The sequence below is a fragment of the Stegodyphus dumicola genome, chromosome 8 (genome assembly GCF_044657685.1).
Source record: "Stegodyphus dumicola isolate Sdum_Otavi_A_Nest chromosome 8, ASM4465768v1".
Taxonomy (NCBI): Eukaryota; Metazoa; Arthropoda; class Arachnida; order Araneae; family Eresidae; genus Stegodyphus; species Stegodyphus dumicola.
This window is the reverse complement of record NC_140775.1, coordinates 135,467,789-135,495,743: the sequence shown is the minus strand read 5'-3', so window position 1 is coordinate 135,495,743 and position 27,955 is coordinate 135,467,789. Positions and strand designations below refer to the sequence as shown.

Genomic DNA, 27,955 nt, shown 5'->3' with positions numbered 1-27,955 from the left:
TAAACACGCTTGAAGTAATATACATTTAATAAAACGTTTTTTTAGCTTTTTCTTCTGAAGCTTACGTAAGCGTAAAAAAATGCATGCTTCCCTTTTTCGAGTTTCCATCGTTTAAGATAATTACATCACCATGAGAATATTTTTCCTTATCAGTAGAAAATTTAAATCAGCCTTCCATTTGTACAGCAGTGAACAGCATAATTATATATTGCTTATATTTCATACTGTTAGGACTAACGCAAATATTGCTAGTAATATTATTCTAAACATTAAGGCAAATGCTGCAATAGCAATTTCTCTGATACGGAGCACAGTAATTAATTACAAATTAAAAAGTAATTATCCAGCTGATTTTATCAAATCTCTTCGTAGCCGATGCTCTTAATGATTCTTCGGCCATTTTTACGATTTTGATTGTCACATTAGCGTGTTTCTCTTCTAGTCTATCCCTTTCGTTCTTAGTGAGATCGTAATCGGATGATTAAACTCATTATTCAGTATTGATCTATCACGTTTTTTATTTTTTTCCTTAATTGTACTCTGGTCAGTTTTCAGCTCAACACTTTTATTTCTTTACGTAAAATCATTCTTTTTGTATGGAATCTTTCCATTTTAGTAATGCAGTCTTGTAGATAAAAAAAACTCTGAATTTGCTTTCCGAGTTAAATAAACTACAGCTTAGAAGCTCAAACCAGCGACTTAAAAGCCATTTTTAGTAATTAACGAAAATATACATTATTTTACCAATGAAAAATTACCACACATTAAACACAAATTTATTTATTTAAAAAATATTCATAACATTTACATCAGTTAGTACAACAGCATTACAGCTTTACATCAGTTAGTTCAAATGAACAAATACGCATTTGTTGTTCTAAATGGCACAATATATATGTAAGATAAAAAATATGAAAGGAAACTTCTAAATTTATTTCACTATAACCTCTTTTATTTTCTATTTCATTTGGGAACTTCATCTGTCTGTCCTAAAAACACCACTTAAGTATAAATTGCGTCATTCTAATTAATCATGCGATCTTACATAAGCGTTGATGCAGATGCCTCTTGACCAATCACCAAATTGCAAACCAAAACTTTTTCTTCGCGTGCTTCCATCTTGCATAATTACGGACTTCAGCTTTGCTCTCTACTGTGCTAAGACGTAATTTCGCTGGCTTGCTTTCTATCTCAAAATAGCAAAAATGCAAACCTTCTGTGGAAAGGCACAGTTGATTGTGCCAGTTGATTGTGGCCACAAATATCAATTGAAAATAAAAATGGAATTAAAACTGCCTCGACTGCCAAGTTCTTTAGATATTACCAAGATAACATTATTAGCATACGACGCAATCAAAATTCTCCTTCAATATGGATCTAAGCACGCATCGATACTGCTCCGGCTTTTACTTGTGCTATTATATATATATATATATATATATATATAAGGGCGGTTCAAAATTATTGAGCGCATTTCATGTTTGAAAAGAAAAATGTGGTGAGTACATGTTTATTGTTTTCTTGGAAAGACAATTTAAAACAATTTTACACAATTAAATTTTAAACATTAAATAACTTTCACATGAGGTATATTTGCATACGCAAGTCAAATGTAAAATGCGGTCAATAATTTTGGACCACCCTGTGTATTATTTAATAACATAATCAAATCAGGACGAACGTTTCCTGAATTTGGGGAAGAAAAATATACAAGACAATTAAATAATGAGAATTCATTTGAAACACCGGAATCAGTAATATTGCTGCGAATCCATTTACAGTAACATTCCCGCCAAGTCGTGCGACAAAGGGTGCGGAGTTAGATATTAATAAAAAAAAGGGTACCATTCGAAACCTTGTCATTTAAATGGTTGATGCAAAATTTTAGTAGTGAACTTTTATTGATTTTTCGTTAAATCAGACGAAAAACCGTATGAAATTTTTAATAAATTGCCTGTCTTGTATGGTGAAATTACCTATACAGGGCATAAATGCTTCATGATGCATGTTATTGTTTTTGTCTCTGGCAACGTTCAGTATGGTAAATGCGTAATGGAACTGAATAAACCTTGAAACCTGATATGAAAGTATGTTCCTTGCCTTTTAATTATGCTGTATTTTGAATTTAAAATAATATTAATAGAGAATTTTTTTTATATATTTGCAGTTTGGTTAATGAAGAGGTCGTTACACCGATTGAGATGATTAATACAACCGTCTTATTGCTAAGTTTTGGAACATTTTAGCTGCTAACTTAAGTGAATAGAATCAGATTTGACCTCGAGAGGTTGGATTTTCATCACGATAACGCTCAAATTCTAACAGCTTTCTTGCTAACTGAATATTCACTGAATTGCTAACTAAATATCTCATCCACCCTAAAAACCAGATTTTATACCGTGCGACTTAGTTCTTTCCACAAAGTTGAATCCTACAACAAAAATACATCGATTCAATAATCCTGAAGATATTAAAAGGAAAACGATGACAATTTTGAAAATTGCGTAATTTTCACTCCTCTTTCCTGCATCGTGAGAAACGCTGTTGTAAGTGTATTGAACAGCAGGAGATTTCGTGAAGAAGTCCAGAAGTGATTTTTAGTTAATCACTAATAAAACTGTCCTGTAAGCAAATTCTTGTTTTTTATTTGTCAGATCTCGTATAATTATTTCATAAATACCTATCAAATATAATTCATATCCATTCAGCCAATTAAACTTTATTTACATTATTCAAATACATGAGTAGCCTCAAAACATTTTAGCATAGTCTCACCGATTTTATGACCCGGCTTCAAACAATAGTTAAATACAATGGTTTAAACTGTGTGAACATGAAGTTCCCCTTTTCTCGAAGGAAGAAATGCTAAAAATCATTTGTGTCCTCTTCCAGATACGAACCACGAATCTTCTACTGCTAGAAGAACGTGCAACCTTTACAAACGAAAGCACGCATTGGGAAAATGTAATAATTCCTTTATAGTCCCCATCCACCAAAATTCAGGTAGCGACTAATCATTTTAGTTCCAGACTTTCGGAGCAGAAAACAAGAAGTGTCAGCAATGTCTTCGCCGGTATTCGAACCACAGATCTTCCAGCGCTACACGACGAACGGGCTACCAGTTATATCACAACAGCAAGCGAGGACTACATTTAAGCAGAGGCAGCTGGACTACATTTAGCTTTCTCTGGCGAGAAACAAATAAATCCACCTATTCAGTTTCAACTAGCCAATGACAACCATATGTTATAGAAATAATAATACAACTCTAGACACTTTTGAGAAAAACAAAGAGAAAAAAAAAATAAAAATAAGCTACATTTTATTAACACCAAACCAATGTAAATTGAGACATATTATCCTCCAAAATTTTTTTATTAACACATCTCATTAAAAGTAGGGTTAAAGACGATAGACATCATTTATTTTTCTCCCCCCTCACTTTGATGAAAGAGATGTTTCTTTTGCGGTTTTATTATCCTAAAATTTATGGCGAAATAAAACTTTCATCGCTTTCTAACGCTGGCGCATTTCCAAATTTGCCGCTAAAGAGTCTCTCATTAAGCTACTTACATAGCTGTCATCGCGAGAAGAACATTTATGTGTTTTTTTAACCCTTCACCGCCGAAGATGAGTTTAAACATTTAAATCTGTCATCTTGCTTTCATTTTTAGATCTATGCTCGGAATTCCCTAACATTTCGGGCTCAGGCGCGCGTAAGCGCTACCATACCACAGTAGAACAATTTAGACGATTTCCGGGCATGTAAGAGTTCTAAAGTGCAGCAGATGGCATAATTGAAAAATGCATTATAAGAATTCCCAATCACTTCTACTCTCAAATTCTTAATTTTCTCAAATGAGTAATTAATAATAAGTATGGGGAGATTTTTAATTAATATTTTAAGTTTTTAATTATGAGAAAACCTGAAACCTGTATTTAAAGAACAAAACAAATGAATCAAGCATTCAAATACCTAATTTTAGATTATATTTTAAAAGAATTATCAAAATTTATTTGTTCACTTCAAAATTAACGTGTTTTCACAATGTTACAAGAAACTCAGATCAGTTAGTTAATGCAAATTATTTTTATTAACTACTCGAATTATCAGATCTGCAGTAATCGGAAATCCTACGGAGAGCAGTTATTGCTGAAAACGTGACGAATTCTTCAATGCAAACTCCATGCAGCATTCTTATTGAAGGTTTTCCAATCTCTGTAAACTTTCATAAAATAATACTTCAAAAAATTTTTGCTTTTCACAAAGAATATTTAATTAAAGGAAAATATGAAATATGCTTTTAATGGAAAGCAAATTTAAGAACACATTTTTTAAAATTACACTTTTTTTATTAAGAAAATACACGCGAAATTTAATGAAATAAGTATCTAATTAAAATTCTTGAATCTTGAGGTTCATTTTTGAACATAAGTTGATAAAATATATGAAGAACAGTTAAAATTCTTCACTTTTTCCAGAAATGTTTTAAAGCAAAGCAAGTACAGATGAGGAATAATTACTTTTGAGAGTTTTCAATCCTTAAAAAAATGAATATGGAACGTGAAATATGGAATTGTGACCAGAAAATCAAGAATCAGGAACTGGGCTTACAATCAGGTGATATTAATGATTCATGTCCTCCGAAATTGTAATAACCACGTTCTTTTTTACGAAATTTGACATCAATAACACTAATCTTGAGTTAAAATGTTCAACAGGTTTTTTAGATAACGACTGGAAAGATTTTTTGGGGGGAAGGGGGAACACCGAAGATTCACGAATTTTCAATGTTAGTTATAAGAAAGAAAACGAAAATTTTTTTTCGAACAATAATAAAAGAGATGGCAATTTACGTATGTAAAGAAATTATGAAATGCCAAATTTCGAATATAGGAAAATTTTTAAACCGTCCACCAAATTATATTGAATAGCATTCCCTATCTTTTACGCTCTCATAAACCTAAAGAACTGTGTTTATATTGCTTTTTAAATTGCACAGTTTCAGTAACCTTCCAGATTAAATCTGAAAGTTAAATATCTTACGCTTTACTAAATGGCAATACACTGAGCAAGGGAAAATAAAAGTATTTTATTTCTCGCAAAGGCAACGCATTGCTTTCAAATAGCCGGGTTTATTGATTAAAACTATGAGAGAAATACCATAAATTTCGCCGAAAGATATAGTCTGGCATGCTCGAGATAAAAATGTTTTACTGCTAACTTGTGTTGCCACTTTTCTTCATTTCTAATCGCTGAGTTGAATAAGGAAAAATTACTTACATTTGTACAAATATGAAATATATATAAAAAAAATTCGAAATTCAAAATTCGAGCTTTGAGGTGTACATATTCGGATGGAGGATTACGTGTATTCAAAACATGGCGGCTCAAGTGGCTGTCATTTGTCCACAGTATGAGAAGTATGCATAGAATACAGATTCTTCATTATTTAATTTTTTTAAAATAACACATTAAGATATCATTTGATGGCAACCATTTGAGAAGTGATTCGAACAGAGTGTATTTAGAGGTTAGAACCTCTGCTAAAAACATAGGAATTAATTTTTCAAAGGCATTTATTATTTTTAGTCCTTCCACAATTTTGTTAATGTAAAGCGTACCCTATATGTATATTTTGATCAGGCCGTGTATAAAAATTTTTCATTTCAGTAGACTTCTTTCAACGATTCATAATTTTGCTAATCTCCGTTTTCTTCCCGAGGAGTAAATTTCGTAACGAGGTTTATTGCGCTCATGTAATAAACAGGCAGCAGCAATTCCCAAAGCTCTGTCAATTGAATCAAAAAAACCCTGAAGCTATTGTTAACAGCAATTTAGTAGAATTCACTTTTTAAATATATACAGTTTTATCAACATCATTAACTATATATAGTTTTACAACTGCTTATTCATGTGACAAAAAAATAACAATAAGATATAAATTTTAATTTCCTTCATAAGTGTATTTAGAGATTATACCTCTGTATCGAGAGTCACCAGTACTCGTTAAAACAAATTGGCAGAAATCAAAATTTTATTTGTTTATTTATTTATTGGCATGAAAAATATTTGAAAATCGAAAGCAAAGACAGATAATAATTTCAATAAAAAAGGACAAAAACGTCAAAGTTTGGAAATGGAATTTTTCTAATGTTGCAAAGATAAGAATTTCCGTGTTACAAGAAAATTTGCGAAGCTAAAGGACAGTTGCATAATCATTAAAATATCCAAAGTGTCAAATGTAAACAAAATGATTAATGCTGATTAAATACTGAAAGGGCGAAAAAACGTAATGTACATAGTCGTACTCCACGACATATCGCCGGAAGTAAAACGTGCTTCAGAATTCTTTACAAGACACAATTATTCGGACAAAAATAGAAAAGTGTTATCACAATGATCCCCAAGATGAATCTTGGTTGTTTAAATAACCGCAATAAAAATAGATCCATTTATTATCAAAGAGAAGCGGTGGTGTATTTAATTATGGCAATCTATCTGCCTAAGGGATGACCTTCGTGGAGGACTTTCTAGGGAAAACTGGCTCGTATACACGTTACACATGAGGAAAACCACGAGAACAGCCATGCAGCCAGCCCGTTCGCGGGATTCGAACCTCGGACCGAACTACCAGTGTTCAGCGACTTTACCGCTCGGCCGCTGGTAGGCCCAGCAAAGAGAAGAAAAAAAATCTTAGAACATGAGGTTTAAAGAATGTAAAGAAAGTTTTCGAAGCGATTTATAACTGTTGCTGGTTTTCGATATAAAGACAAATAAAAATTAAAGAGAGTGCAGAAAACTGTTCTACTGCAATTTTATACCCACTTCTCAAATATGAAATACCTCCTCTTAACTCAAGAGTGCCTTCAATCAGTGCAGCTGCATCAAGACAAAGCAAGCAGCCACAAATCAAAATCCACTGTAAATTTCCTAGAAAAATAAAACAATAAACGTGTATCTTCACTCATATCCCTACGAAATCTCCTGATATACCATCCACAGATTTTTGCGCTAAAGCTATTCAAGAGGACTGGAATAAAATACTTCCTTCGATACTAAAAAAGGTCTCGAAAATTACGGTGTAGAAAAATAGTGAAGAATACGGAATATCAAATGGAACATTTTGAAGACAAAAATTTTAGTTAAAATATTTCTGTAAGTACATGTAAAACATCTAAAAAATGCGCGGTATGTATAAGTGCATGGCACACACATATGTATGCGCGATATTTAAAGACTTGGTTCAATTTTGTGGTGCGACTGTATGACAGCCATCCGCAAAGCAAGACGATTTTATAAGCAAGCAATGAAATGGAAAGACGCAGTCTAAAAATTATTATAAACAATTTAGAACAGAAAGGGGAGATACATCAATTAAAATGAAGAATTACCGAGGCTTGCTAATTTCAGAAATAATTTCGAGTTATCGACTTTTTTTTTTTTTTTTTTTAATCTTGCATATAAACATAGTTAGCTCTTATTCTTCAATAAAGAAAAATTTTAATTTTGCGGAATTTTTAAAAGTTTTTATCGAGACTTGTATATTTTTTTTGAGTTGGGTCGGTTTGAATCCAAGAAAGATATTTTTTCCAGCGTCTGAAAAACAAGAGGCGAATAAGAACAATTCAATTAAACTAATTACTGACGTATGTTCTTTGATCTAAAAAAAACATCGTAAAGGGGGGGGGGGAACGGTACCCATTTTTCTCCCGAAAAAAATCTTAAACCTCTAAAGAGAGAAAAAAAGACGCTACTGTAAGGAGGGGAGAGAGAAAAGAAGAGAAAAATCACAAAAGTTGAATCTGAAAATTTAAACCGTGCAACTTATCTTATTATCTTCTGTGAAATTAAATAACAAGATTTCAAAGGAAAAAGACTTTACATTTTCAGGTTAAGTTAAAAGAAGCAGTATTTTAAATCACAACATTAAAAATACCTGGAACTTTAAACAATAATTTCAGAATGGTACGTTAATTATTTCTGGTGTTAACTAATGTACTATAAAAATGAAATTATTTATGAAAATAAAAACCTGCACACACGATTACGAAGTATGAAATTTCTTTTCATTTTTAATAATAATTTTTTTTTTTCTCCATTTCGGGAGACGTTACTTATTACACTTCGTAAAGCTAAAATAAATAAAACATTACACACTTTATAAACTTAAAATTAAAAAAAAAGTTTTGCATTTAAAATATTACATATGCTCACGCAAAAAGGATTACTTATAAAAGGGATGTTGAATATTAAATACGAAGATTCTCTGTGGATGCCTAAGTACAGAATAGAAGACTATGCAAACATGAAAATCAACTTTTGGAAAGTCCTCTCATGAACCATCTCCAGATTTTACTCTATTACAAATAAACTGAAAGCTTTATGGAAGACTAGCCTTATTTACATTACACAACGGAAAATTACCAAAACGCCCAAGCATCCAGCCAGTTAGCTAGGATCTGATCCGAGTTAAACTACCAATATTCACAGGTCTTATCTACTTGACCATTAGCTGCATACTGTAACTGATCAGATAAGTAGAGAAATAAGCCTCTTTAGAGAAGACTATTCACAACATTCTAGACACAGTATTAAAAAGTAGGTCTTATTTCCTACAACAAATGCTCTTCAAGACGAATCCTCGAACAGTAGGAATTGCGCATAATACTTACATAAATTTTGCACATACAAATTTACTAATATTTTTAAATGCGTTTAATTACAATTTAAAGTTGTATTAAAAAATATTAAAAAACGGGGAGCGCGTTTATAAGCTTGGCGGCATATTATAGCGCCTTCAGAAAGAATGGCGACTATTTAATCATTTTCTCCATTAATCGACTTAAAGTTCTTATAATATCACTTCACCTATTCAGATCAGTGGCATACACAATAACCTCACAGTATATAAGGGTTTTAAGATGGAGTATTAAAAATATTAGTTGAGTTTTTGATTAGCTGTACTAATCAAAATTGTTTGATTTACCTTTACTATGCAAGTATTTAACAGCATCGACCGCCTTGACTGTCGATAGATCAAATTCACTTTACCTTATATCTAAATACTGTTTCTTGGTGGTGGTGGTGGTGGTGGTGTCTGTGGGGGAAATAACTTCGAACTGCGCTTTTGGATATTCTGTCTATATCAGGGGTTCTCAACCGGTAGTACGCAAAGAAGCAAAGTACGAGCCCAACATCCTGATTTAATTTTTTCTCTAACACTCGTAAATTTATGCGATCTGAGCTTTGTTAAAGAATGGTGGTGGTAGTAGTACTTTGTAGTGGTGGTACTAAAGGTTTTCAATTTTTGTTTAGATGGTACGCGTTAGTTAAAAGGTTGAGAACCGCTAGTCTACATGATGGAAATACAATGATACGGAACAGTTTACAAATAGAAATCTGCTTAAACATACGTCTTGTAGCATTTTAAACTACTATCATTGAAAACAATCTCTCTGCTCTCGGATTTTTAGCCACTAAAATTACCGAAATGTAAGTTACGTTAACTTGCCTATTATTATCACTGTAATAAAATATCTACGACGACAAAGTAGCATGAAGAAATCTAACTGGGTTACTAGTATATAACATTTTAACAAATAAATGCACATTAACTCTCGAGGAAAAAAACATTTCAAGTTTTGTGCTATAATAAAATAAAATAGGTATCCTTGTCATAAAAGTTTTGTGCTATAATAAAATAAAATAGGTATCCTTGTCATAAACGGAACATGTTAAATCCTAGAATGTTTCTCTCGAAAGAAATCTATATAATTAAACTTTCTCAAGATCCTTTCTCCCCCCTTAAACACCCATTTTTATCGATGACGTTTCCACGACAATATTTCCCCCAATGTAAGTTCCTCCCCTAATTTCTAAGTCCCCTAACTTCTAAGTTCTAAGTAATTTGAGAAATTCTGTGAGCGGTAGGACCAAGTAAATGAATAACAAACGTAACAGCTATTAACGATCTGTAATAACCATTTTTTCATATATTTGTATGCGTTTAGAAATGACATAATAATTCTAATACCATTCTGCTAAATGATGATTATTTTAAGCAGCATCTATCGCATTTTAAATTACAGGCTTTTTCATTGCTCCAAAAAAGAAAATGACTACTTACAGAGAATATTCAGTTGCGCTCCTTGACTAGCCAAGGATATGCCTGTGGTAACGTTGGTAGCTATGCATTTAAATTCACCAAGGTCTTTGGAAGGATCGACTCTTGTGATGTGTAAGTTGCTTCCATCTTGGTATCTCCGGGATGTATTAGCGACAGGATCGCCGTTTAACGTCCAGTAAAATACTACATGTCGGCTGTTGGATACGCCACACTCTAGGGTGACACTTTGACCCTTGCGGACGTCCTGGTCTTGAGGATGTGGCTGAAAGTAGTAACTATCTTGACCATAAGCCACAACCAGGAAAAATATATATCCTAAAAAATTAATTAAAATCATATCAAAAGTTAATCATTAAAAGTACTAAGGCTTAGTATCACATTCATAGTAGCTAAGTGTCTCTGTTTGGCGTTCTATTTATTCTCAATATACAAAAAAGATGACTGTATCCTAACTTCATTCAACCACCTTTATACAAAACTTTTGAACACCAAAAATTGATAACATGCAGGTAATATAAAATATCAAACCTTTTTTCTCTCCTCCTGACTTAGCATTGGTAAATTTATATTAAAATATGATGAGATCAGACTTTTCGCTTTTTCATTTATATATCTAATCTTAAATTCATTTAGTGCGAAAACAAGTTATTACTACTTGCGCAATTGATGCAAAGTAAGTTAATAATAACTTATTTACTAAATAATATTGATTAATTGATTTTTATAATAATCCTACTATAATTAAACTTAGGAGATAATATAATCAATTAATCAATATTATTCAGTAAATAAATTATATATATATATATATATTCAACTTTGAACTTCATACTTTCAAAGCCCGACGTATTATACTTTGGATCGTCCTCCCCTTAATCTACGAAATGCTACTTTACTTATACCCAAATTCAGACTCCAGCATTTTTTAAGTTCAGCACTCTTATATAGCTTATATAAGCTTACTACAGTCATCTTATACAGACAGCTTTCTCTATAAGCATTGTATATTTTTTACGAACCTGATAAATATCCGTAAGGCAAAGAATGGCAAAGAATTCTGTAAAATTTATTGGATACGCCACGTTTCATAAATTTTTCAGAAATATTCCTTATATTGGATTTAGAGGAGTCACATCGAGCTATCGACTATCCCATGAATAACAGCGTTTATATTTCAAGTAAAATCCATTCGCTGAAATACTTGACGTCAGTCGAATAAATAGCTTTCATTAAAAAACAGAAACTACAACATCTTAATACACATAAATAATTATAATTTTTTCCACTATTTATGAACATTTACTAAAACTACCCTCCAAAAATGAGGCCTACAAGCGGAGGAGCGGTAAAGTCGCTGAACACTGGCAGTTCGTCCGAGGTTCGAATCCCGCCAACGGGCTGGCTGCATGGGCGTTTTCGTGGTTTTCCCCATGTGTAACGTGTATACGAGCCAGTTTCCCTTAGAAAGTCTTCCACGAAGGCATCCCCCTTAAGCAGATAGCCTTAGTGTGCTTTGCCATAATTAAATAAACCAAACCAAACCCTCCAAAAATGAACTTGTGACACGTAGTGTGATTTGCACTTTAGAATTCTGAGGCATGCAAACGGCTACAATTATATATTTAGAACAGAAAGCAATGAATTTGATACGGCAAGTAATTCCCTATTGGTAACCAATACAAAATGTGCCAAATTAAAGTTCCTAGAGTCTGTCTGGGGTATTAATCTGCTAACTGACTTCAGATTTGTAACCTAGTTACATAGGGTGTAAAAGCAATATGAACACAACTGACCCGTTGCGAACAAATATGAGTCTTAGCATTTGTTTCTGCGATTACCAGCTAAAAGCGTGAGAGACATCTGACGGCCATTCGATAGCATTTGAGCTTGAGTAGAACTACCAGCATCCAGTGGTCTTACCACTCACCTGCTGATGGGCTTCCGCTATGTGAATGAAAGAACAATCATCCATTGGTAATAGTTTCTCTCTTTAGGTAACCAGATATAAAATCCATTGGTTTCATCTCACGAGGCTATGTAAAATCAAATGTACGAAGAAGCTTTGAACAAAACAGATCTCTGTGTGTTCCACAGTTAGTTTTCACAACCAGATGACGCGAAGTAACTCTAAAGGGCCATTCACACTTAAGTTCATCTGAACTAAAGGAGTCAGTTCCATGTGTCGACTAGCTCCGCTATAGATTTTTCAACTAAGGGCCGTTCACACTGGGGTCAACCCATTTCGAAAGCAAGTTTTCCCCCCTAGGACAGCGAGTTGAAAAATCTGAACAGCAGGTATAGCGAAGCATAATCAACTTTTTTTGCGCAATCATCTAAATTAATTTAATATTTCTTCTTTAAAATATGCTATGCATCTATTATATTTTTATATAATTTAAGTCAACGAAAAAATTAAAAACATATAAGAAAGCTCCATAATACCTAACTTAAAATGAACAACTGATTCGAATAAATGAAGTTCCGAATAATAAGAATCCAGATAATTCGAGTGCCAAACAACAGGAATCCTTACAACTGCAGTTCTACTATTGTATTTAAAAATATATACAAGAAATGCTCAAAATTTCACTCGATCTATCGTCTTCCTAATGTTTAACAAATTCCAGGATAAGAGACTTACGAAATGTCTTTAGAAAATACAAAATTAAGTTGATAAATTACTCCATTTAGTTATCAGTGAATTACAGCCCATGATCTGGCGGAAGCAACATCGGCGAATGTCAAAAGTTACAACAAGGAGACTTTCCGAGAACGTGTCTAGAGAAAATATGACATCTGATATTATCTTGACGATAACAGACAGCCACCTGAAAAATGTGAGCACAGGTAAATACTTTATCACACAATGAACAATTTATGGCACCATTCCTTCTCCTTCTCCCCCACATTTTTCCACTTTTTTTTTTTTTTTTTTTTTTCCGGAACGAAAACGAAACAAGGGAAGGGAAGCCTATTTGTACAATATCCATATTTACATTTTGCATCTTTTCCTTTCAACATATATAACATCAATCGACTTGACGATGAGCACTAGAAAAGGAAAGCTATTTGAAGAATATCCATGTTTACATTTGGCATCTTTTGTTTTCAATATATATAACATAAACCAGTATATACAACTGAATCATTATTTACATAATCTAAATTGAATAACGGAACTAACTTCTATCGATTCTAGCTCTTGGCAATCGTAAACATGAGAAACACATACATACAAGAAACAGGAATTTTAAATAATTTCTATAAGAATAGTACGCTGTACAAAAAAAAAAAAAAAAAAAAAAAAAAAATATCCTCTTCCTATTTCTCTTCACAATTAGAAACAGCATCTAAGAATATTATTACGAAACTTATCGCTTTAGGAATTAATTAAAACTTGTACCTGTTCTTGGTAAACCAGATGCAATACAGTACACAAAGAGATAGGCGGTTGTTCCTATGTCAGCTGCTTAGCAATTGCACGGAAATCTTCAATACTTCTTTTTGTTTTTGTTTCCAGAGGAGATAAATTTGATTTAAATCTTTTTACATGGGCTACAAAATCAGTTGAAAAGTTTGCTGGCCATCATTCTTTGTCAAAGGACGACAGCCTTTACTTTTTGCTAAAAGATGATATGCCAAACTCTTGATATCCCAAGGATTGATATTAGGTTAGCAACTGGATGCCTACGTAATTATCCTCACAGCCTAGGCCCCCTAAATACAGATCTCAGCAAGCACTATAAATGACCTCGAGTAGAAGTTACGGAAGATAAATATTATGATCCTGTAAGTTAAATGAAACTGTTAACTTACACTTTACTGAAATAAAATACTAGTGAACGAATGAATTTTTACTCTAAACAAATCAAGTGCTTGCAAGGCAAAGATTAACAAAAAATTTTAAATGTCAGACAAACGACTGAAAGATCACATCACTATATATATGCGATATGTATTTGTCTTTTGCGAAGTTCTCAGCTCTGCAAAGAGGCTGCCTAAGCAACACCCGATGAAAAATTATGAAAATCTAACAACACGTAAAAGAAAACGACTATTAGCTATTCCCTACTTAAACTCGGCTTATGTAAAAAGCTGAGTTTAAGTAAAAAATTGATAGGCATGTGGGATTCAAAGAAATTATCATCCTTTTGAAGAATCTAGTGAGTATACCATCCATCTATAAAACAAAAGAGTTGCAGGGTTCAGTTCGTTGTTGTGCTAAAGCCTCCTTCACTGCTACTCCGGTTAATGCCCCTTCGATATAACGCGGCAATTTTTATTTCATTTATTTATATATTTAATCTCTTAAAAGTATTAGATTTACCATGATTCATTCTACGCGATTATAATCGAATATTCAAAACGTTGTAAATTTATGCTATTTTATTATAATACGTTTATCGCTTTAATTGCTAATCGCACTATCAAAAGATTTCAATTATGGATAGTAAATTTATACTATTTTATTATTAGTTTATCGTTTTTTGCTAATCACACTATTAAAAGATTTCAATTATGGATAATCAACTGAATGATTTGAATTACACATTGATTTGATTCCCTTTAACAAATGAGCATTTTCCGGCTATCAAACTGTATGATAGCTGCTTATATATGAAAATTCGCAGTACTATAATTGAAGACAAATCTAACCTGAATACAGAGAATAGACGTAACCGTCGCAAAAGAAATGACGAGGCATATCTTGAAAAATTCACTTTTCCCTCCTCTCCCCCACACACAAATTCTTTTCTTTGTAGTATTATATTATTAAACTCATAAAAATGAAATCTTTTACGCAACTCAAAGGAATCAACCTGGTTTGGAGTTTCTCGTCACTTACCATCTAAATCAGGGGTAGTCAACCTTTTTATAACTACCGTCCACTTTGTACGCAGTAAAATTTTATTCACTTTTCATCGGACTTGTGCATTCAATTTATTACGAACCCGAACGTGCGCAACAATATATTTGAATCGTGGTCATACGGTCTTCTATGTATTAAAATGATCGCGCATAACACTGTTTCGTTACGCACTTTGTTCTGTAGTAACACATCCTGGAAAACGCTGAAATTGCAGTATTCTAAAATTTCAGAGTCTTCATTCTAATAAAAACATTCGAAAACAAACGAAAATAAAATAATTGCGTGGTTCAATGAAGCATCCCTAGCGGTCAAGAAAAACTGCACATCTCAATCACAATAAAACAGGGCATCAAACCAAAAACAGTTTTTTACAGCAATCCTCCACTTAAAAAAATAGTTTTGCTATTTAACGTCTTGCACTCGTTAAGACAGAAAAAGCAAAAGATTAAAAAATACACCACTTTAGAAACGTTTGAACGTAAATTTAAAGCGAAGTTGAATGGGGAGGGAATCGTAGACGAATTAAATGAAAGTGGCGGTAACTTCGGGAATTTCGTAGATGCTTATAGCCTTCAGGGAATTTAATTTGCGGACGAAACTAACGTATTCGAATCTCTAATTCGACACCACTACTAAACTTGCAATAGAAGAGAACGAAGGGGAGAAAAAAAGAGGATGCAGGGGAAAAAATTGTTACTTTATCCTACGGTTCCGAAATTCATTCGATATCCAACCTGTCTCTGGGGCCGAAACATCCAATGTGCATGGAAGCGAGCTTTTGCAATTGAGTTCAGCAGGATAAAGAGCTCAATTAAGTCTTCTCTTCTTTTATGAATTAGGCAGCGATAATTACGGGCTTAAAGGCACGATAAGATGGAAAGGATTGGAAGAGAAAGAGTAACGGCAATTAAAACACGGCACTAAATTTCAGTCAACTAAGCATTTTTAATTGGCAAATTCAATTATTCACTCAGAATGTTCTTTTCTCATGTTGGGCATATTTTTCACAAAATTTCGGAAGAGGAGACGTTCAATTTTCAACAATTTTTTATTCATTCCGCTATTTAACAGATGCATCGACTTATATGATTAATATTTCTATTCAGGTACATAGACTATTTTACTTACCTTAAAATTCCCAGAAATTTAAAAAAAAATCTCTCTCAAAAGTCCAAAGGCGACAAACATCTGTTTGCAGTTTACATTTTAACACAACTTTATCAACTTAATGAAAATGAAGTTGGGCAGGGATAATTAACATTTTGAAAGTTAATAGAATGAAATCTAGTCTCCATTCGTTTCACTTCTTCTGAATTTCTGCACCAATTCTGAAGCGCTTGAACCCTGATTGGAATGCTCCTTGAAAGTCATTTTACTGAAGTATGTCTAGCAACAGCCCTGATACGAGATATGGTGTCAAGGCTTTCGTCCATCAGGGAGGATAGTCTAGCATCTTCTCCAGTCTGGTCGCAATGTCCTCTATGAAATCCATGTTTAAGTTCGTAATAGGGAGTTTAATTCTCAGTCACGGTTCTAAGATAACAGATCACAAAATAAAGGGCCTGCCCAGCCCTACCGGGATTTGGCCGTAATAAATTTCCTCCTCCTGAGGACAAGCAATAACAACGTAAGCATTATAGCAAGCCTGTTGTCCTCAGAGGATGAAGAAGTGCTGAGAAGGTTGATTTCATTGAGTTTGTTCCTTCAAGTCAGGCAGCAATTATGTTGTATTACGATACTTTAAGTTGTTAACATTAGACCTTTGTCAAATAACACTCACTTGAGCAAAGATAAGAACCCGCTGATCCATCACAAGAAAGTACCAAGTTTTGGTGACAAAACAAGTTTTGGGTGGAAACGAAACACGCATGGTCTCTCATCCTCCTATATCATCAGTTTTGCCACCATGAGATGTTTGACTTATTTCCAAGGTAAAATTCAGAGTGAGTGATTGCACTTTAGATACCGCAAAGATATATATGCTGAATCGCAGACAAGAGCCAACTCATTTCATGTTACTAGTTTTCAAACAATATTCAAGTTATAGCACATTACTGTATTTTAAATTAGTGCATAAATGCAGGAGAACACATTTTATTCGGGTAAGTTTTCAGATTTGGTTAAACGATTAATGTTAAAAATCATTAAAAAAAGTTCGAAACAATTTTATTTAAATGAATTTTTTTTTTAAAGAATAAAATAGGTAGGAAAATAACTGTATATCTTTCTCACTCAGTTAGTTAATTAGAAATCAGTTTCATTAAAAGTGAGAAGCGTTAGTGGTGACAATTAAGCATCAAACGGGAAAGCACAAATGATATTTTTTTCCTTCTTTCCAATTAAAATTAGCTCAACAACGCTCTTTAACTCACTGCAGAGTAACAGAACTTCTTTTTGAACACAACTAAAAAAATAAAATAACTTGCTTTTTTAGTTTTCCCTTTGAAATAAATACAAGTATAAATTACTAGACTTTTTTGATACAGAATTTGATGTAGTTAATTAAATGTTCAAATGAATCTATTACACTATTAAAAACTTAAATTTTGAGACAACAATATTTAATTTATACGCATTTAAAAACCTTTCGCGTTGCTCAAATTTTTGCTACATTTTACTTTCTCGAAATTAAAATAAACTAATTTTGTCAATCAAACGAAACAACTCTTGCATTCTAATATTATTACAGGTTGACAGTTGCTGTAAAGACTTCACTTAAATGCGGTGAATGAACTTTTCCTTAATTATCCAACATATTTAAACATTTACATTTCACTGGAGCAATGTTTTGTTTTTGGTTTTACATATAATTATTACAGATTACTTTATTGTTACAAATGATTCACCCCTATAAAATATTAAAAAGTAGAGAAGAACAAAAGGCTTTTTTCAGAAATGAATTTGCAAAATGTTCTGAGCATATTCCAATTTAGAATATTTTTATAATCTACTGAAAGAAATCAGCCTTAAATATTCCAAGTATGGGTTAAAATAACACCCTAAATAACAATTATTAGAGGTGCTAAGGCAACAAAAATTAGAGTAATATTCCTAAATTTGCCGGACTACTTTCGAATGTTAAAATGTAAAATCTTCTTCATTTGCAGAACTGCAAATAATTGAAGTCATTTCCGAAACGAGTTCTGCAAATTTAGGAATATTACGCTGATTCTTGTTGCCTTAGCACCTCCAACAATTCCAGGTATATTTGATGAGAATCTTCCTCAACATGGGATGAACCCATTTTTTAAATGCCTACCAAGCTTTCAAAAAACAATCTCTTGGAATGGTTTTCTGTACATAAGCCCAAACAAAATCTTAACATATTAACAGGGTAATAAATTTGTTTTCTACTTGTTTAATTTGTGCAATACTTCTAGAACATGTACAGAATGTCTTTTGGATATTTTTGGGAATAATTTAATGTATCCTCATCACTTCTTTAACAACACATCCACTTCCATCTATCCTGAAATCCCCTACATCTGCTAATTATGATCCTACAAATGTCTGTACTGTCAAGAAACCAAGAATGGTACATTATAATGTCGAGCGGTAGTTCTCTTTGTATTGACTCCTTATTTTTTTTTCCCAGAGCCTTACTTTATTTATTTTGTTTATGAGGATAATACTTTGTTTCCTTCACTTCAGGAACTTGTTTTTTAGTTTCTTTCAGTGAATATGTATATTCACTCAGAGTTCAGCTCTCCACTCCACGCCTACGGAAGTTCGAGTCTTGCGCTTCACTGTTAACACACCAATGGCCTTCGGCATTATTTCCAAATATACCAGTAAAAACGCTCAGTAAGAGAAGCTCGCCATGCCTCTCACAGTGACGAACCAGGCTCTCCTTGCGAAGCTTTTCTACAAGAACGGTGACTTTTCTACAAGAATGTTGTCAACTGCCCTCAAGAAGTTTGGGACATTAACGGAAATAGGATACAGCTGCGGTCTGATGTCTGTCGAGGGTCTGAAGATGATCCATAAACTCGAAAAGACCGGTTCATTTGATGCGGGATTTGAAGAGAGGAAAGCAATAGCGTCAGTGGAAGATGTGGCTATAGCATTGCAATAAGAAACGAGCAATGTTGTGTGAATATGCAGTGTAAGAATTACCCGATCTTTAGGGATGCCTATCAGCACGGTTCATGAAATTTTACCAAAATCTTGCAATGCTATCCATTCAAAATTACGGACGTTCAAGTGTTGCTTTCTGCTGACTTAGCAATACCTCAAACTTTCGCCCAACAATTTCTTGTTTAGATGGAAACGAACAATGCATAGCCATGAAACATTTTGTGGACAAATGAAGCCCTTTTCCACTTCCATGGTTCTGCCAATACTCGAAATTGCAGAATATGGGCAATGGATAACCTATTTCCATTGCACCAATTGTGTTACTTACACCGTCAATCGCAAATGAATCTCACGTGCATCCAGATCATTACAGCACTTCAACAGCGTGCATATATGGGTAGCGGAAGTTCATGAAAGATGGTGCTCTTTCGCACATTTCAAGACTAGTGAAGCAGTTTATGAATATCCATTTCAGATACAGCAGAATTACCACACATAATTTTCTAACAGCCTAGCTACCTCGATCATATAACCTTCTGAGTTCTGCCTTCGGGGTTACATGAAAAATGTTGTTTACAGTGATGTGATTGCAAACTTTGCTGAACTGAAAACACGCATTACGCAGCACATTCACATCAGCAGCAGCATCCACTCCGATCTGCCGTGGAACATGCTGTTTTGTGATGTCAACCTGTGACAGGAAACTGACAGCATATTTAGTATTTAATAAGCAGTTCTACGAACAATTAAAACCGAATCACCGATTTCTCTTTTTATACGATTTTTGGCCTAGAGGCAAATTAAAAAAACGTATTTTTTTAAACCTATTTCTTCTTTTGCCAGACAAATTCTTATTACTTCGCGTATATTCAGGTCATTCTGACCAGCAGTCCGCTTTTTACAGCCTTTTGAAAGTAGGACTTTAATTACAATCGCTTTACACATTTAGAAAATTCGAAATCAAGGATTACCGTTAACGAATAAGAAAGGAAACGTTACGTGTGTGTTCACCGCGATATTTAATTCACACGTCAAGAAAACAACACATTCCACATGAATTCCTGGCCGGAAGGACTAAAATATTATTTAAAATTTAATAATGATTAAATAAAATGCTTACTTATCGAGTTACTGGTTGTTTTCAAAATCTATATTTAATTATATTATTAAAGACAAAAAACACACATACATAATTTATTGCATTTATAATCAAAATATCAAAAACAATACTTAAATGGTAAAGTTTAAAAATATCAATAAGATAGCTCTTCTTCCCCGCTTCACTCTTTTTAAAATGCATTATAATTTTCCAGGAAATAATATTCACGAAGTACGAATAATTATGTTTGTTTATTTTCTCGACGGGGAAGATAAATTTTTGAATCCATACGGCAACACTCGACAGAGGAAATATTTTTGAAACCTATCATAACCGTCAACTAGCCATGTACATACGAGCAATCAAGTGACTGCACCACTCATTTATCCACACAAATTACGGCCACCATTGTTCAAAAGCAATGATTATCTATATTCCTAGCCAATGGAATTCCGCTATTTATCGTTGGTTAAATCTTGCGGTACTTCAAAACTTTTCTTCTTTACTTTTCCTTTCTTAGCCATCCAAGTAAGAGAGAAAAGAAAAAAAAAATTACGGCTTGCAGAGATATTAAAGTACAATAAAAAAAAGGAAAAATAACATAAATAAAACTATAAATACCAGCAGTTTAGGCTACAAAATGGCGGCTGTAGTCCACATAGTATTACCACCTGTTGTGACGTCACCTGCCCGTCATCACTCATTGGCGATGATTAACGAGAGTGGGCGTGGTCCGTCCGAGACCTTCAGAAAGAAAAATCTAGTCTCTCAAGCATTGACCGAATCTCAATCTCTCGTCTGTATTTCCTTTTAACCATCTTAACCCTGAGGCCAGCGTAAGGGAGAATAGAATTCCATAATTTTATGCTTAGAATAGCAGCTGCGCTCAGCGAAAAAGGAAAATTTATTCTTAAGTACTGTTTTCTTTTTCGGATAAGAATGCAAAAAACCTTGCCTTTGTTGAACTCTTTCGCTTCGTGGCAGGTGGATCATACATAATAGATTCGCGGATGTTGCATTTGATGTAATTTGTTGATAGGGGTAAAATTATTCTTAATAGAGTTATGGATAGAAAGAGAAAGGAAACTGTCATGTTCGCTTCTTTGAATTCAATAACTCTGATTTTTATGCGCGGTAACAACAACGAACTTTAGTAATAGCTACATTAATGGTTATTTTACACGCAATGATTGCAAATAAGTTAAACAGTGCATATAAATTTTAAATTATACTTCAGCAAACAAAGTAGAAGAGAAAATCACATATGTCTATAGCTGAATCATAGCTGTCAGCTCTTTCTGCAAAAACGCGGGACTGGCAAGTCTTTTTCTCCGCATCTTCTGGTAAATCTTAGCTTTTACTCTAATCCAGCTAATCTCTTAGTTTTTACTCTGTTTGAATTCATATCTTCTCTTTGAAATGTAAATACAGAAGAAATGCTGATAAGCAAGTGTTAAAGGAAAAGTTGTACAGAAAATTTTGATGGGGGGGAGGGGCACTCGGACAACGATGTTGTTGTCTGTTAATAAAATTAATTATGCAACATACATCAACTATATCAAATTCCAATTTTCAGACTAATTTTTCTCTCTAAAGTGTTATAGAGATTTGCAGAACATTTTATGAAGATTTAAACTACTATTTAATGGTCAAACAATTTGTATTTAATTTGCTTTAAATTATTTAATAATATCCTGCTAATTTTTACTGCAAGATTATGTGCACATCATATTTAACTCATATATACTGTTGCGATGATATCTCTCTGAATGATCACTATTAATCAGGTAGAAACTATTTATTATAAAAATTAATTACAAATAGCACAGTAAATAACTTCAAACAGCTTAAACAGACTGCAATTATAAAAATTCCTCCTTAGCGCGAGAGAAATATCAGCAGTTGTCAAAAATCACTTGCAAAGTAAGCTCACGATTCAGCCAAATTTCACAGTTGCATAAGAATTAAAACAGAAAAACAACTTTTGCCTTCTGGATTGGAGTGGATCACAGGATTAATGAAGGGACAGAAATAGAATCCTGTTTTATTCCATTTATTATAGAAGCATATTTTGGACTTACAATCTATCTGTACAGAGGCGAGGAGGCGTTTGCGAAAAGCTGGTGGCAGAGAAAAGCTGGGAAGATGTAGGCGGAAAAATCAAAATTTACAGTTAATGAAATGCAGATATAAAATAAGAAAATAAACCTCTAATAAATTACTAACTTAATTAGAAACAGTTCTTTAAGTTTATAAGGTATTTCTCCAGCTTTCTTAGCATGCCCTCGTAGAGTAGTGGTCAGCACGCTCCGCGCGTATTCGAAAGGTCCGTGGTTCGATTCCCGGCATTGCTCATTTTTCATCTCTCCTTCTTCAGAATAACCTAATAACTCTACACTGGCGCCCAAAATAAAAGGTTGGTGGATGATGATTTTCCACCCCCCAGGATTTTGCGATTGGGTCGAGAGTATAAATACGAATATACATTCTTTGTCGCTAAAACTCAATAATAAATTATACAGAAATTTCGCTTACCTGTCAGACGCATTCTCGCCTTTGTCGTTTTCCCTAAATTTTATTTGACGACAGAATAAATACATTTGCAATAAATGGAAGCACATATAAACTTTAGTTAGTGTTTCGCGTTCGTGTTACATCTCTCTCAATCATCAAGGTTCTGCACTAGTCCAAGGAATTCAAGCGCACACAGCGCCATCTGGTGCAATACAGTTTCTACAGGGAGAATATAAGGTATTTCTCCCGCCTTCTTAGCATGCCTTCGTAATGTAGTGGTCAGCACGCTCGGCGCGTATTCGAGAGGTCCGTGGTTCGATTCCTGGCGAGGGGATTGCTCATTTTTCTTCTCTCCTTCTTCAGAATAACCTAATGTCTCTACAAGTTTCTTCTTTAGATTTTTATATGTCCTCCTCCGCATCATAATCATTTCGAGATCAATCCATACGTACGACTTAAAAACGCTGATGACGTAACTAACTGCAGAACATAAACCAAACCTCTGACGTGCTAATTTGGAATTTGAACTCAAAATTTGGAGAACTGAAATCTTTCTCCTGGTAAGCTTCCATCCTGGATAACTTGGATAACTGCGCACTGTGCTTCTATCTCTGTTCTCACTAAGATGCTGCTTGATGACGCTCTTCCTAACGCAACAGTATGTAAAATGTATCTGAACTAGCGAATCGTGACAATTGAAATAAAAATAAGTATTTAATCCGCTACATTTGCTCATTATAATGGATCTACGTTATACGACATCAATAGTGCAAAGTGTTTGTAAATAGTATAGTGTGCCCCATATATATATATAAGAATAAAATTAGCTTACCATTACAGCTTAACGTTAAATTATTTAATTCATTATTTCAAATTTTAGCTTAATATGATTTGAAAGTTGACAGCTATGCGTAAAAAACAAAGCAGATGACATCTTAATACAGCTTCTTCGGTTGCTTAGGGAAATAGATATTGCTTTTAAAATATGAAAACACAAACAATAAACTTTTAAAACACGAAATATATTAATCACACATGTTTAAATTTTTTACAGTGATTAATACAGTGTATACTAGTAAATATGAAACAATTTTAAAAAGCTACGAAAAAAATAACCATAAAATACAAGAAAAATCCTAATTTTGTCCAAAAACGGAGCATCAAAAGTAAAATATTCATTTGTTTGATTTTATTCACATTCTAAGCTGCAACTTATCATACCGCCTAGTGAACAAATGAATTATTTATCGACTTTAAGTTTCAAAATACCAGCAGTAATTAAATTAGGGAAGATTCTAGACTATACCTATGACTGAAAGCAAAAAGAGAATTCTAACCTCAGTTCAAAGACAGTTTACTTTATGCATAATACGTGGATTCCATACAACTTCAACATAGTAGCCGGAACAACCCCTCTATATTTAGAAGCAGTTAGACTAAGATATACAACAGTCATGCAGTTAAAACAGAATATTTCTTTTAATTACCATCTTTATAAAATTGACGAATATGAATGCCGCCCCCCCCCCAATCCTACAACACACCTTCCGCTGTCTCGCGTACAAGGATAAAATTTCAACAAGGAACAGCCGAGTCCATCAACAACGAAAACAGAGTATTCATGGACGGCACCAATATACATGGAAACGGTCTACATCCATACGCAAAGAATCTCAAAAATTGTATAAAATGCCAAGAATACCTGAAAAACAATAACAGCGTCTACCAAACAGGACTTTCGGCAACAAAAGCAGCACTATACCGAATGACCAGAGAATCCCCAACATCTAATTAAATCAGACAGCTAGGCGGCAATACTATCACTTCGCAGTCAACAACTCTAAAATTGCGTTCGAAATTAATCAGTATAAAAAAGAATGCAAAATACAAAAATTATTATCTTCAGATAAAAGGCCACAGTGGCAATTCGGGTATCGATGCTACAGATGTATTTGCAAAAGAGGCAGCACAATAGCAAATAGGAGAATTCTTTGATGTGCGTTTCCCAAGACACACCTGAAGAAGATTCTAAATATGCACACACAAAAGTTTTGGCAACAAGAATGGGAGGAAGCGACAAGAGGTGGCGCATACACGAATTCCTTCAAAAAGAGCACAATAAGACCACTACACTCACTTCTAACGCAATATTTAACGCAAAGAAGTATGACGCTCAAAATTTGTTAAAAGACAACCACGAGCAGATTTACGCATACTATGACCAACAACAATGCACATATGCTCTAGAAAACAAGAAAAATGGAAATTTAAATAAGCAACATGTAGAGCAAAAAGGGCTTTATGCAAAAGTAACAAAAATAATGTGTATATCCACTGAAACAACTGATCGTACAGCTGTACGATTTAATAAAACAGAAAATTGCTCAGATGAACATGTACTACGGAACACATACCATGCGCCAAAGACTCGATTGTGATATCAGAAATGTGGAACTCCCGAGTTTTAAAGAGGTCAACTGGATAAGTGAAGTATACAGACCTTAAATAGTAATAACACTATTGAAAATAACATTATGTCCTCCCGTTCAAATGTATACACATAACAAAAGTTACTGTACTGGTGAGGAAATGGAATAACAATAGTTACTGGATACTGAATGAGAATATACAATACAGAAATATGGATGGAGTTCAAATGTGAATGCACATCGAGAGTAACGTGAATAATAGTAATGCACTGTTCACAAGTTAAAAATAAAAAATAAAAAAAATAAAGTCTCCTCCAATTCTCAAAGGGATAGCAGGACGCGAGTAAAGCAGTCTGACACCCAGCAACAGTCCGTCACCTCTTCCATTCAAACACATGAATGTATTAATGGTTCCGCGGTGGGGGGATGATTTTTAAAGATGGTTAGCGTACTGCAAAGTTTTTGGTGCCCCACTCACTTCTACCTTTCTCGTACCTAGCCTTTGGAGTTCTTATCTAAAATCTGGTACCAGCTTAAGTAAACACTCGTATAGCTTCACGTTTTACTGATACTTCTGCTGCGGCTTACATTATAACCGATTCTTCTGTACTCCCCTCCCCCCCCAAAAAAATCGCATATTTTTAAATGCTGTAACTCTCAGTTTTGTAACTTAAAGCCAGGGTAACTAATAAATATACACTGAGCCCTCTCGCTGCGATCACCTGATTGAGTTGACAATTTCTGAATGTCGCCAATATTTCTGAGAACATAAATACACATCGCTATTGTGTACAAACTACAATCACCTGGAATCGTTAGTGGCCTTATAGGAGTTTTACTGTACACATTTTTACTTAACTGCATGCTAGTTTCGACAAATTAATCCCAAAGAAGACATAATTCGAGCAAAGCAATTCGAAGATAATGAAAATAGTTACTTACAGAAGAGAGAGTTTAAGGCTGAATCTCACAAAAGAAAGGGAAAAAAAATCCAGTAAGCTTTCAGATTTTATATTACGCCTAAAGGGTGTTTTTTAACGTTTTCTGCATTATCTTTATTTATTAAATATCATATTCTTCGTACTTAAAGCATAAAATTCAATTCAACAGCAGTATCACAAAAAATTATATTATTTCACAAAAGAATAAACGTGATTCTTGCACGAAGACCATGTTGTCCAAGTTTTTTTCTTATTTTAATTCACATCCCATACATAAACATATTAGACTGAAATATAATTAAAGTATAATTAATCAGGTAATCCGAGAAAAAGAATAAAGTAATCTATTAAGCAAAAAATATCCGTTACATTCCGAATTCTAAACATTTGTTTACACAAACATTTATCGCAAGGCCTGCCAGAAAAAAAGATGTCATACGATTGCCAAACGCACGATCGCCAGAGATCACACGATCATTTTATTTTCAACAATTTCAAAACTTTATCAATGCAAAATGCCAAAACGAAATTAATAGCCCTTCTGTGCAAATTGCCCTTTTGGGCTAAAAAATTAATAAATAATTACCTTCAAAAGTGCGTTTTTTAATGTTTTGTGCGTTAACTTATTTATTAAATATCATGTCTTCGCACTTAAAACACATAAAATTAAATTCAACAACAATATCACAAATATTTAAAAACAGCTAAGCAACATATCTTTCGAATTTCCGACACACAGTCTCGCGCGCTGAGTTTGTTAATCAAACATTTGTTATAAAGTTTTACAGAAATTTCAATAGATTATAAAACAAATTCGATTTTAAAAATTCGGGCTTTCAAGTGCCCATGTTCGGTTGCAATTCAAAGTTTATCACATTATTCAAAATTTGATGGTTCTAGGTACCGCTGTTTCTTCACAATGCGAGAAACACTCATGCATTCATGCAGGTTCTTCATTATTTAGTTTCGTTAAATATAATACATGGCGAAAATATTTGGTGGCAATAGTTTGAAAAGTGAATCAACGCAAAATACCGTTTTGAAACTTATAACCCTACTTGGCTAATTTTCTTTAGGCTAAAAACAAGAATAATAATAGAAAATAACCGAGACCCTAGAATAACACATTGTTCATTAAAATCTCAAAGGCTGTTTATTCATAAACCTGGAGCCTCAAAATTCATAAACAAAAGCCTACTTTCCTCATCTCAAAATAAAATAATTCAAGAACTGATATTTTTTACTATGCTACGAGTTAGACATATTTAAATCTCTCACTCTTTTAACAGCTTTTCAAAATATAAGCATTACCAATAAGCATGAGTATTAAATAAATTTGGAATTGGTGTCATACCTTATAAATGTATCCAGTAAGTTCATATGAAATGAAAAATGGAAACATTCCGATAAGAAATCCTAAAACATTGATTTTGAAAACTTTTAATCTCTGAAATTGATTTGATGCACGTACAGATTTTATAAAGTTCTCTGAATGGGAAAAGCTTACCTACTCGGAGAAGAATCTCTTTCGAGGTCGACATATTTAGATGGGAAATTATACAAATGTCAACAATAAATTGAACTACGATAATCCATCGAAAAATATATGAATGACATCACAAAAGTATCGGAAACAGCAATCTAAGACAAGTTATCAATTTCAAGTACATAATTCTCATTACAGGTAAGAAGACAAAAGAAACTCTCATTGTTCATCTATTATACGTTAGAGATTTTAGAGACTCTAATGAAGCATTCTGCCTTCCCTGTTTGCCCACATATTACGGTATGAACGAAACATATATATGCTTTTTAAATATTTTGGTTATTCTATTCTATGTCCGATGACAGAGAACCTCCCACTAAGGCAATTTTAGCCATAAAACATCTTTGGA

At 33.5% G+C, this 27,955-nt stretch overlaps 1 protein-coding gene across 2 annotated transcripts in view; it reads right to left on the bottom strand.

Annotated features, from left to right (window-relative positions):
* LOC118199055 (inactive tyrosine-protein kinase 7-like) overlaps positions 1-27,955 on the bottom strand; it is a 164,884-nt gene that overhangs the window by 110,146 nt on the left and 26,783 nt on the right. For both annotated transcript variants that reach the window (XM_035370845.2, XM_035370846.2), the window contains exon 2: positions 10,131-10,445. In XM_035370845.2, coding sequence (XP_035226736.1) covers positions 10,131-10,445 — 315 coding nt within the window. The remainder of the gene's footprint in view (positions 1-10,130; positions 10,446-27,955) is intronic.